The sequence below is a fragment of the Arvicanthis niloticus genome, chromosome 2, assembly GCF_011762505.2.
Source record: "Arvicanthis niloticus isolate mArvNil1 chromosome 2, mArvNil1.pat.X, whole genome shotgun sequence".
NCBI classification, from domain to species: Eukaryota; Metazoa; Chordata; class Mammalia; order Rodentia; family Muridae; genus Arvicanthis; species Arvicanthis niloticus.
In genome coordinates, this window is record NC_047659.1 from 36,666,134 (window position 1) to 36,678,761 (window position 12,628).

The window sequence follows — 12,628 nt, forward strand, 5'->3', positions numbered from 1 at the left end:
TATGCTACTTTTTAAGACACTATCTGTCACTGAACCTGAAATTCATCAATTTGGCTAGAATGGCTGGTGAAAAAGCTTGAGGAACTCACCTGTTTTTTTTTTTTCCCATACTCATCCCAGAGCTGGGGTTGCAGATGTCCACCACTGCACCTAGTCTTTATGTGGGTGCTGGGGATTTGAACTCAGGTCCTTAAGATGGCACAGCAGATACTTTACCAACTGAACTGTCTCCCAGCCCCAAATATCATACTCTTAATTCTTATTAACCAACTAATGGGATCAACTAATCCAAGACAAAAAAGAGATAGTCAGAATTGACAGTTTATTTTAAAACACTTACTCCAGGGTCATTTTATTTAGTATTTTAAAACATTCTGTCTAGTTTGGTTCTAATGGGAGCATAATTCAGATCTTCATTTTTTTTCTCTTTAAGTTTGAGTTACACCTTTAAATCAAGGTAATAACAAGTGAGGGCTTAATGGCACATTTTAAACCATGTGGTTGTTTCTGAGAGTGTCTATCTACTGAGATCTTCATATTTAGGAGAGGGTGGTATTTCTCCCATTTAGCTTGAGAATCAGATCTAAGAAAACTTTATGTCATCCAAAGTATTAGTTGGGGGCCCAGAACCTGAAGTTTAAAATGTAGGATTTTCCCAAGTCATGCTATTAAAAAATGGTTGAATTAGAATCAAACAAGCATTGATTCTCAGAAGTACCTTCCCGTCATATTCAGTGAGAACAGCCCCCCTTTTCTTTAATGTATTGAATGTACTTATATGCTGAATGTATACCAGACTGGTTTGAGAATTCTATTTAATAGTTCTTGTCTTTTAAAATAATAACCAGTGCCCCTTTCCAGAATGGGCCACAGATAAAGGAAGTGAATACATTAAATCCCATCTGATTTGGTTAAAATTCAAAATCAGTGCTTGAAGATAAATTAAAACAGAGGTGGCAATTCACATTATAGTGGCATCTTGTTAAGGGGAAATGTAGACAGGATGCCCTTTGTGGCCTCTTTTGCTCCCCATAGCTGGAGAATCTCTAGCTTCTTCATCATTGGCGTTCTTCTCAAGCTCAGAAATGAGAATGTTCTCTTCTAAATGTGCTGTGCTGAAGCTGAGCGTAGGATAGTAAGGACCCCTAGACCCCGTGAGTCTCTGGAAAACGACACTGTTCTTCTTGTATATCCAGAAGCAAAGCATGAAAATACCCAGGACTACTATCAACATCAGTGTTACTGTGACAGGAACGATACTGTGGCTTAGTCCTGGAGGAAGACAAAGAAAGACAGAGAACAGATACTGTCACATGCCTGCCATCTATCTTATTAATTCTGAGAAATATCTAAATATTCTTTCCCTTCCAAACCTACCTTTCTCTGGATGTGCTGTTATAGCTGGGATGTCTAAAATCAAATAATAAACAAATAAATATTTCTTTAAATTCAGTAAAGTTAGGTCATTATTCAAACAAAGCAGGAATCAGACTGTTACTCATATACCATGTCTGGTGGACTGTTTTTATGAATGATGTTTTATTGGCGCTCTGATAGTCATTCATTCATGTCTTGTGTGTGTGTATGTGTGTGTGTGTGTGTGTGTGAGAGAGAGAGAGAGAGAGAGAGAGAGAGAGAGAGAGAGAGAGAGAGCACAGTGCTCTTATGCCACAGTGCATGCACCATGGTATATGTGTGTATATAGGTCAGATGACAACTTGTGGGTTCTCTCCTTTCACCATGTAGGTTCCAGTGTTTGGATCCAGGCTTTGCAGCAAGTGCTTTTATCAGCTGAGACATATTGCCAGCCCATGAGCCATTTATATTGATAAGTATTGGTGTTCATAACACAAGTGCTTTTTTCTCCTTCCTTCCTTCCTTCCTTCCTTCCTTCCTTCCTTCCTTCCTTCCTTCCTTCCTCCTTCCCTTCCCCTCCCTCCCTCCCTCCCTCCTTCCTTCCCATTTACTAAAGCCAACAGGTTTCCATATAGTCTGAGCACTATCACAACAGAGATATATGTAAGACACGCTCCTTACTAACAGGAAGGCATCATTTCGTTGGGATTTGATGGAGAGTTTGCCCAGCAATAAAAGCCCTGCTTGTCTGTGTGTAACATCTTTACAGTCAACACCTTTACATCTGTGATTCCGGTGAGCCTGGAAAGGAATACATGGACTCTCCATTCCAAAGTGACAGTCTCTGTTTTAGGGCGTTTTAATGTAAGAGCATTTCTCATTTGAGAAGACTATCTCAAGCACCAACCTCTGCAATTTTTGGTTTAGAAAAGGATCCAGAGAGAGCCATGGAGCTGTAGAGGTACCTGCAAGGCTAGAGAAGGAAGGTTGCTAGGAATCTGAGGTCAGTCTGGACTTTGTAGTGAGTTCCAGGCTAGGCTGAGCAACGGAGTAGATCTACTCCAGAAAGCTACATTAAAAACAAACAAACAAACAAAAGAAAAAGAAATCTGGTCTTCTGTGCAGCCTGTTTGGACAGGCACTTTCTCACCTATAGGATGAGTATGTTTGAACTGCTCCAGGACCTTGAAAAGTTGCTATATTTTAAAATTGAACATCGATGTGTATGTAGTGTTTCTGATTTGCTCTTGATGCTTTTATGGCAGTGAAAATATGGGCTCGCTGCTAACCTTATGTCTGCTACAATGTTGCTACTCTTTGGGGTTTCAAGTATCCCGGTTCCCACTGGCAGCTTTTTCTCTTTCTTTGCCAGTGTCTAGTCAGTCTTCTTCTCCCCGTGTTTTCAGTCCCTTCATTCAAATCAGGAATGCTGTCCCTTGCGTCTAGTAAGCGTATCTCACTGTGGGTGTCTACTGGGAATCTCAGCTCTTTAGTGGAGCACTGGATCCAGCCTCATTGGTCAATTTAACTCCCGCCATGCTTAGGGTACCCCAGTCTAGTGCATTCTCCATGGCTGCTTTTAGGAATGTTGGGCCTTTGGTCTAAAATATCTTTCCTTCTCTGTTCCAGCTCTCTAAACCATTCCCCAACCCCTTTCAGAACTCTGTCTAATTCTCTGAAACCTTATCCAGGAGCCCAGAGGTACACCAACCTTCCTTCTTGCAAAAATCTAGGAACTGTTTGATTATTATAAACACCAATGGTTCTCACCGCAGGCTAGCTCAGAAGCCTCAGCTGTTGTTTGCAAACGGCTAGAATTTTCTGGTTTCACTTTCTAAAACCAATTTCCATCTCCATAAACTGGATTGCTCAGGATGGACTCACATATGACCTTCTTGGCATAATCTACTCACAAGGCAAGAATTACACCTACTTAACCACAACAAATGCACCAAACAAACAGAGGATATTTCCTAAAACCAAAGATGACCCTAAACTTCCTCATAGCACAGCCCAGCTTTTTGGTGTAAGCTGTGTGTCTTATTTCATCTGTATGATTAATGATTTTTTTTTTCTCCCTTCATCTTAAAGGAGCTGAAACATTCTGACTTATGTGACATAGAACAAGATGATTGTGCCAGAATCTATCTGAAAAGTGCTCTGATGTGGCGGGTCTGCATTAACTAGGGAAGAATCAATATGAAGAATTTTTTTCTCCCTTTACACACCTGCCTCCATTTTACATATGAATCCCTTTTTGTCTTCGCATGGGGTGAACTGCCATATTCCTTCCGGGATCCTCAGGACAACACACGGATGGAGCTTGAGGTGGTTCATGTCTGGCTGTCGAAGGCCCCAGTTAGACTGGTCTGCGGGTGTTCCGTCAAACCAACTTAAAGTTTTGTCTGTGGAAAAGTGCTGACTTATTATGAATTAAGTATATGATTACCAATCTAAGACTAAGATAAATCCTAAAGCAGACCCCAAACTTAAGGAGACACGTTTAATTCCATAAGTATATTCATGAATAAAACATCAAAAAGTTATGTATCCAGCCGGGCAGTGGTGGCATACACCTTTAGTCAGAGCAATTGGGAAACAGATGCAGGTGGATCTCTATGAGCTCGAGGCCAGCCTGGTCTATAGAGAGGTTTCTAGGAAGCCAGGGCTACATAACAAAACCTTGTATGGGGGAAAAAAAAGGTATGTATCCATTTAAATTGCCTCCTGTGCAACCCTCTTTTATATATATATACATATATATACATATATATATGAAATAATAACACTAAGAAATAGAAATTATAATTTATAATATAAATAGAAATTATTAATAGTTATTATTAGAGATTATATATATATATATATATATATATATATATATATATATATATATATATATATTATTTCTTAGTGTCCTGGTTTGAGTTTTAAAACACTTCACAAATTTTTAACCAATTTAAGTAAATCACACAGTAAACAAAATTAATGCATAGAATCCCTTGAAATCCTAACATCAACACCATTAACAAAAAGGTTCATTTCCTAAAGCCATTATTATATGGAAAGTGGTTCAGTGGGAAACTTCAGTCCATATATGGTTAATAAGGTGTGTGTGTGTGTGTGTGTGTGTGTGTGTGTGTGTGTGTGTGGTATTCAAGGTGTCTGAAAAGAATTTACAACTAACAATAAAGTGAACTACACGTCAGCTTGCTTTTGGTTATTGCCATCAGCTAGAAATCCAGTGTCCAGGATTGATATACTCCTTGCAAGGATGGGCTCCTTACCCACCCTCCTGCACCACGGAGACACTCTCTCCATGCCAACTAAAATATTTTTCTTTACAAGTACCTTCCAATAACATCAGTTACATAAAGAAAAGAATAGTGTGCCTCCGATTACTAACACTGGTGCCTATGAGGATTCAAAAAGCACAGGGGTTCATTGGGACAGCTCCCCCATTCCATTGTGCTTTGTGACAAACACTTGAGAAAGTGGGGTGTTTTCAAGTCAATGTGGCTGGCCTGTGCATGACTAAGCCTGGGAAGAGAGTTGGAGCAAGCATCTTCCGTGTCCGCATGAAGGTCAACTGGTCATTTGTGTTGTTTGGGAGGGGTGGCTTTAGGGTTCACACTATATTCCACAGCAAATGTGTTCCAGAAGAGTTCTGTGGCTCCCGGAGGCCTTCGAGACTGCGGATTTATTTGCACCTCCTCTGCACCCTCAACACTTACTGTTATTATCAAATTGAGCATTCAACCAAACCATCTGGACAGAAGACCCAAAAGCAAGAAGCTCTTCCAGGAGAAATGAATTTTCAGCCTCATCCTTGATGGTCAGAAGATTAGATCCTGTAAAACAGACACGCGGACAATAAGCAAAGTAAATGGGACTCAGACATGTTTTTGAGCCCTTACTTGTGAAACTCTGGCTTTGAAAACCAATTGTCCTGTTACTCAATACACATTTTCCCTTCCTGGGGCTGGGGCTAGAACTCCAGGGCCTTGCCATGTAGGCAAGAGCTCCACCACTGATCTGGAGCCCCAACTCCTGACTGTTATCGTTAAAAAGTGATTGAGTGGACGAGGAGCTGGCTTGGCCACTAAAGTGTCTGCTGCATAAACACAAGGACCCAAGTCTGGCTCCTCAGGACTCAGGTAAAGAGCAGGGGAGGGGAGGCAGAGACAGAAGGGTCCAGTGGGGTCGCCGGCCAGGTTCAGAGAGAGACTCTGACTCAAATATACAGAATGGAGACTGGTTGAAAAAGACAACTGGTATCAAAACACACACACACACACACACACACACACACACACACACACACACACACACTCTTAAGGTGATTTAAAATAAAACAAAATGAAAAGCAAGGACCCACTATGTACCCCTGGCTGGCTTGGAACTCACGATGTAGACTTTACCCTTAAACTCATAACGCTCATTCCCTACCTCCCGAGTACTCGGATTAAAGGCCCCGTGTTACCACATCCACCTAAAATGTGATTTGTGATTTAAGTATAAAAATGTACAAGCTTTCATTTAAAAGTTAGAATACCGATGGGCTAGTTTAGAGAACATTAAAAATTCATAATGCACACAGCTTCAGAAGGAGGAATTTTGTGGGAAAGCTGCACACTGAGGCACCCTCTTGGGTTTTCAGAATCTGCACTGGAACTTGAACTGCTTAGAACAGCTGTCCCCCTAATAAGCAAATTCAATAGTTTTCTTCTTTTTTTTTCAGTAGTTCTCGTGGCCCCTAAAGTTACTGGATAATCAGCGTGTGAGGAAGCACACTGTTTACTGAGCTGTCGAGAGTACATGAAAGTGTTTTTAGCATCATAGACAAATTACCTTCTCTTTTGCAAAATTCATGAGCATCCGCAAAACTCCTGCTGTCCAGGACTGTAGAAAAACTGTAGCAATTACCTTTGAATTTTACCCAGGGAACTGATGTTTCTGAGCACAGCGCTGGGTGCTCGAATGCCTTTGTTTCTATGGAGAAAAACCAGGTATGGTTTCAGGCTGGAGACTGGGCTCATGGACTGAGATGACCCTTATCTTCTCATTCCATGAAAGGCCAGAACCAATGTGTGCATTAAGATTTTCATCAGGATACCTCAAAGACTGGATTTGATGATGATTACAGACTAGGGTTAGCTTCTTGCATTTCTGTTAGAAATACTCTTTACCTAAACAGGAAGGGTGGGTAAAGAGTGTTTTGTCAGTTTGAGTGCTGCCTGGTGAAGGTGGCTGTCTACTGTCATCCTAAAGTTGGGACATCAGGAAGACGCACTGCATAGAGGAAGGGGTAGCTGAATGACGCTGGAAAAAAGGATGTCTAAACGTATAATGTGTGTCCTATGCAAGGATAAGTGTCACAGATGTCTAAAGCCCCTACTTGTATATACCTGCCTACATGCATCACTTGTGTCTAATCCTGAATTGTTTTCATCTGCAGTCATGCAAAGTATGTGTGCTATAGGTAATAGTATCCAGAATGTAAGTGACTAATGCAACTTTATGAAATGGGAGATTTAAAAGGAAATCAGAGGGGGAAACTCTCAGAGCATAGGAGAGCAACAAGAAGAGAGCTGGGGAAATGGGGTAAACGCGTCACAGAGGGTGAGAAGAGAGAACCTCTGGTCAGGGCACTGTTGATAGATGGATCCTTGGAAATGTGTTGAATGATTTCAATTAAGTTTCATCGTCAGTAAAGGGATTGGACCAGCTGAACTTCGTGTAAATAGGATATTGTGCAAAGTGTGGGGTAGGGCATATAGTCAATGTCCTAACAGCATCAGCTGCCACCACCACACTCCTTGTTCAATAATCTATCAGATGTGTCTTAGACATAAACCCTCATAGTTCAGATTCACCATAAAGCTGTGGCATGCCTTTCTTATGTAACTTTCCATCTTTCTCTTACCCCAACCTGTCATACTGGCAAACTCAACACCAGCTTTGCCGCATGGATTTCCCATCCCGTACCTCTCTGTCTTTATCTAAGCTTCTCTCTTCCAAATACTTCTCTGTGATGCTGTTGCCTGTCACTCCTATCCACTCTGCATGTTCTGTCTGCATATACTGTCATGTCCTTCAAGAAGCCTTCCATCTTTTCCCAAATAAATAGGATGCTTTTAAAAACACCAACAAGATAATTATTGACTACACCGCAGACCGTGGTGGGGAGGACAGTATCAGAAGGACACACAGTGCTTTCTTTTCTTGATAATTCCTCTCTCGACTCATCTTCTAGACATGCCTGGCATGACAGGTATTTGTCTTTATATGATAGACCAGAGAGACTGTAGGCTTCCTGAAAGCTGAGATGTTTTTTTTCATTACTCATGTTCGTAATCTTTGCTGGGCACAGTCATGCATTCAGCAGTAACATAGGGCACGTACCTGGGGTTGAATAGAATCGCACCTACCAGTGAGTACGTGACAAATGGCACCTTGCAGAAATGACTCACAGGCTGTGCTATGCCAGTGTCCAGAGGTGTCAGCGAAGATGCAGTCACCAAGAAAGGCTGACTCCTCATCTTTCCAATAGGTGAAAGGGGATTTGGTGCCATCTGACCAGTCAAAATTCAGACCATTCTGCAGAGGACATTTGAAGCATCATTTCATTGCCAAGACTGTGGCTGGGATCACCCAGTACTACCCGAGTACCCATTTCTTCCAAGTTTTACCCTGCTTTCCAGAAGAATCAGAGGTCATGGAAGAAACAGAGTTTATTTTTCATCAATTCAAGTATGTAATACTCTTGTTTTTAAGAGAAAAAACAAACAGAAAACAAAACAAAAAAAAATCAAAATCACACAAACAGAATTCTATGTGTTATACTTCAAGGGTAATGAATTAATTAATAATAAAGTCTCTGAGCAGAAAGCAGCAATTGTTTTTTCTTTTTTCTTTTTTTTTTAAAATAGAGATTCTGGAAATCTAATAAATTACCCAAACATGGTACTTGAGTTTGAGATGTGTTTCACTGCATAAATGAGTCAGTACTCATGGATGCTTGAGAATTTTCAAAGGACCCCAAGGAATCAGGCAAGTGCATGTTTATCCTAGTAAGATGTATACTCTTGTTTTATAGCCTTGGGATTCTCAAACAACAACCACCACCAAAATCTCAAAACCAAACAACCAACCAACCAAACAAACAAACAAACAAAACCCAGTAGTTTTTGTATAAACTAATTTTTGAAAATTTTCAATGTTACTATTGTGTCTGGAGATTGTTTTTGCATGCTGATTTCAGTGGTTGTATCACTAAGGAAGTAGACAGAAACTTTGCAAAGATGATCAGAGGGACTGAGGACACCTACATCTGTAGTAGAGAGTCCAATCCAGTGGGCGTATCCCAGCCTGCTGAGGAGAACCGTGAGGAAGGACTGGTGAAACGCATCTGGAATGCTGGCCAGTTCTGCTTTGTGCATCCGACAGGACTTTCCTGCTGCGTACCAAGTCATATTACCACGGATTATTTTATAAGTTCTGTTTCCGTATTCTACTGTACTGGGGGTTGCATATGTATCGGACGCGTTTACATCGTGTTCAGGGGTATCTGGAACAAGAACATCAACCAAATCACTTGTGGCATCTGGAGTAGAAAGGAGGATTTCAAACTTAACAAGCATCTTTGTCACCAACATCAACACTGACCAGTGTTTTTCTTCCAGAAGTGATGAATTCAAAACAATGGCTTTACATTTGGAAGTGTGTGTAATGCCAGGGAATTGGGACATTGTGGCGGTTTGAGTGACAGTGGCTTCTGAGGGCTTATACATTTGATTGCTTGGTCCCTAGTTGGTGGAACTATTTGAGAATTAGGAGGTATGGCTTGCTGGAGGAGGTATATTATTGGGGGCTTTGAGGTTTAAAAAGCTATGCCATTTCCACGTAGTGCTCTCTCCCCCTCTCCTTCTCCTTCACCCTCTCTTGCTCTCTCTTTCTCTCTTTCTCTGCCCCCTCTCTTTCTATGTATGTATGTGTACTTTCACTTTAATATATATGCATTTGTCTTCTTTGTCCTGTATCATGTTATAGCTACAGAACAGGCAGAGTTTAGAAAAACAAAACCGAGAAAACAAGGTAAACTTTTCTCCCCTACCCGATCTAGAGTGAATTGCATCTCTCTTGCATACTAAGCTGAAAACTAAAATCAGTAAGTGGTTTTGGGTTTATTAAGGGTCATGCTGAGATGAAAATGTCTGAAGGCCTGGATTTATCTCATCCCTGACCCTACCTGGCTAAGAGACCTGGAGAAAACTAATCCTTCTAAAGCTCAAATTTCAGGTCTGTAAGAACTGATAAGATCTTCCTTAGAGAGGGGTGTGTAGAATTCACTGCGATTGCGTCTTGGGCATATCAAACACTTGATAAATACTGGCCCTGATGCCCATATCCTGTTTTGGTCACGTTCTCCATGATAAAAATGGCAAAGTGGGAAGTTTCCTTTTGCCTTTGTTACTACTGTTACTCAATTTAAAAAGCACACACGTAAAATCTAAGCACGCATATAAAGTGAGCCTCCTTATTAGCTAGCTTGTGATGGACTGTACTTTGTCACCAGTGTGTTCTTTCCTGGAAGTCTGTTTGCTGGCCTATGGTCCTCCTTTACAGTTAGTTATACAAAATCCATATAATACCAAAGTCCTATTTTAAAATGATAATTAGTACAATTAATGTAACTGAGAATTCTTGTTTCCTCCCACCGGGGTATACTGTCACTTTTACATTAGGAATTTCTTGCAGTGCAATTAATCCTTCCAAGTTTCAAAACAAAACACACCCAACTTTGAGTAATGTGGCTTTGTAATTCATTATGCTGGAGAAGAAATATCTATGGAAACTGAGTTACTTCCAACTGTCCAGTCTTGGCTCCCCACCCCCAACCCCACTGCTGTGTGCTCATGTATGTGTGTGTGTGTGCACGTGTGTACACATGTATGTGTGTGCATGTGTGTATGTGTGTGTGCACATGCATGTACATAGATTTGCATGTGAATGTAAGCCTGTGTGCACCATGGCATGCATGTGGAGGTCAGGGGACAGTGATGAATGTAGGTTCTTCCCTTTATTTGAGTCGAGGTCTGTGGTGTTGCATTTCTGCTGTGTCTGCCAGGTCAGCTTGTCTGCGACCTTCAGGGGTCTTCCTGTCTCTGTCCTCCTCCTGAGATTACAGAGGCTTTCGCCACACACCTGGCCTTTACATGGGTCCTGGGGATTCAAACTCAGGTCACACCGCTTGTACGGCAAGTTCTTTCACCCACCGAGCAATCTTCCTTGGCCTTTGTATCTTTTTCTACTTATATATCTTTATTCTTTCAGGAACGTAGTAATTTTTGACTTAAGCCCAATATAAGCATATATTTATATGGAAAATGTAGGGTGTTCATTGAAACCAGGATTAAAGTTTAATAATATTTTTCAGGAATAATTTTTAAAAACTGTCATTTGCTAAACGTATGCTGGGAACTGTGCTAAGCTTTATGTATATAGGTGCATATAAAATAGTTCTTACATCATTTTATAGAAATTGAAATCAAGGCTCATAGAGGATAAATCATTTGACCGTTTACAGAGGTGCAGTGGGAGCTTGTGTGGCCAGACAGTAGGCCTGCCCCCCCTCTGACATGCAATGTCACCAAAGGAGTGTCTACATTGCTTGTCCCCAATGATGGAGAAAGTAATCAGTGGGTAAATTTGAGAAGAGGTTGTAACATTGCAGAAAAAGAATTACTACATTTAACTGAAACTCTGCTTTCAAGATTGAAGTTCCTTATCTACACAATGGGAAGACTTTGACCTATTTCCTGGAATGATCCTAAAGGTTTTATGGCATAATGCACATAAACTCAAAGCATGGTGCCAGGCACAGGGAGACACAGCAGGTAGTGAAAGCAAGAGGTGTCTTTGCTATTTTTATTATTCAAGGTCACTCTGGGACATCCACACTGCTCAATCTCGTCTCTCTGGATATTTGTGACACTGTGACATTTTAGTTAGCATCTTAAAGGTCCTCCAAAGTCTGGGTGTCCAAAGTGTGGTCCCCAGAGTGGTGTCACTGAGCTGATGAGGCATTTAAGAGGTGAGGCCCAATGGAAGGTCTTAGGTCACCGTGGGCCTGCAGTAAAGGGAACTGTGGGAGCTTAGACTCCTCCCTTTCCGTACTTCTTGCCTTCCAGTCATGAGTTGAGTGGCTTTGTTCTGCCTCCTGATCCCTCCATGATGTTCTTCTTTGGCTACAGCCCCAGAGCAATGAGTCTGCTTAAATCATGGGCCAGAACCCTTAAAATTGCTATTCTGATACAAACTTTCTCTCTTAATAAGTTGGTTATTTCAGATATTTTGTTATAGAGAGGTAAAGCTATCACAGATGGCTTTGACATTACACTCTGGGAATCCTTAGGGAGTTTTCCTGATCTAGAAACACACTTAACATCCTATTTAGCCATAAAACTATTTTTGGAGTTTAAGAAAAAGGATTGAATGTGAATTGTTTATTTTTAGGACTTTTGCTGTTCTTGTTTTTAGTCAGGGTTTTACTATATAACCCAGGCTAGCCTTGAACTTGACAAGATTGTGTGTGTGTGTGTGTGTGTATGTGTGTGTGTGTGTGTGTGTGTGTTTCAGCCTCCCAAATGCAAGGGTTACAGGTATAAGTTAAGTATTCTTTTTTTTCTTTCCAGTATTCTGGGTGAGTTGTAAAAATAGCCACAGTAACAGGGCATTTTTCTTGGAGGCTTCATAATATCTACAGTGTTATCTGTCCATATCATGTATTATAAAATTCCTTAATAAATGTCTCATTGAAAACAAAACAAAACAAAACAAAACAAAAAATGGCCACAGTAGTTTATGTTTAGATCTCGTGTAGTGTACTCTGCAAAGTGTTACATGGTAGAATTTAACCCTCACTATGAAGTATTAAGTGGGTAGAAACATCATCTGGTTGTGAAGTTCAGACATAGTCTTTGAAGGGCGGTAAGGCTGTAGTGTCCCACGATGAATCTTTGTGGCTTTAACTGGACAGAGGGAAGAGAATGGCTCACGCCAGTCTCTTGCTGTGCAATGTGCCACCTTGGAAGTCTGAAGGAAGATGGCCCTCAACAGACATCATCACTTTGCCTTTGGAGCAGAACCAGAAGCCAAACAAAAGTGCTTTTCTTTTTATTAAATCTAGTGTCATCAGAGTGTGGGAAAATGGTACAGACAGTCCTGGAACACAGGAGGAAGGCTGTTTAATGGTCCCAGGATTACTGTA

The 12,628-nt window shown here is 41.0% G+C and overlaps 1 protein-coding gene across 2 annotated transcripts in view; it reads right to left on the reverse strand.

Annotated features, from left to right (window-relative positions):
- Positions 1-798: 798 nt before the first annotated feature.
- Pla2r1 (phospholipase A2 receptor 1) overlaps positions 799-12,628 on the reverse strand; it is a 122,638-nt gene continuing 110,808 nt past the window's right edge. For both annotated transcript variants that reach the window (XM_076928811.1, XM_034496575.3), the window contains 7 exons: positions 8,688-8,926; positions 7,788-7,956; positions 6,208-6,348; positions 5,091-5,207; positions 3,585-3,761; positions 1,378-1,410; positions 799-1,272 (listed from right to left, as the gene is read on the reverse strand). In XM_076928811.1, the coding sequence (XP_076784926.1) occupies positions 983-1,272; positions 1,378-1,410; positions 3,585-3,761; positions 5,091-5,207; positions 6,208-6,348; positions 7,788-7,956; positions 8,688-8,926 (1,166 nt within the window). In that variant the 3' untranslated portion in view covers positions 799-982. The remainder of the gene's footprint in view (positions 1,273-1,377; positions 1,411-3,584; positions 3,762-5,090; positions 5,208-6,207; positions 6,349-7,787; positions 7,957-8,687; positions 8,927-12,628) is intronic.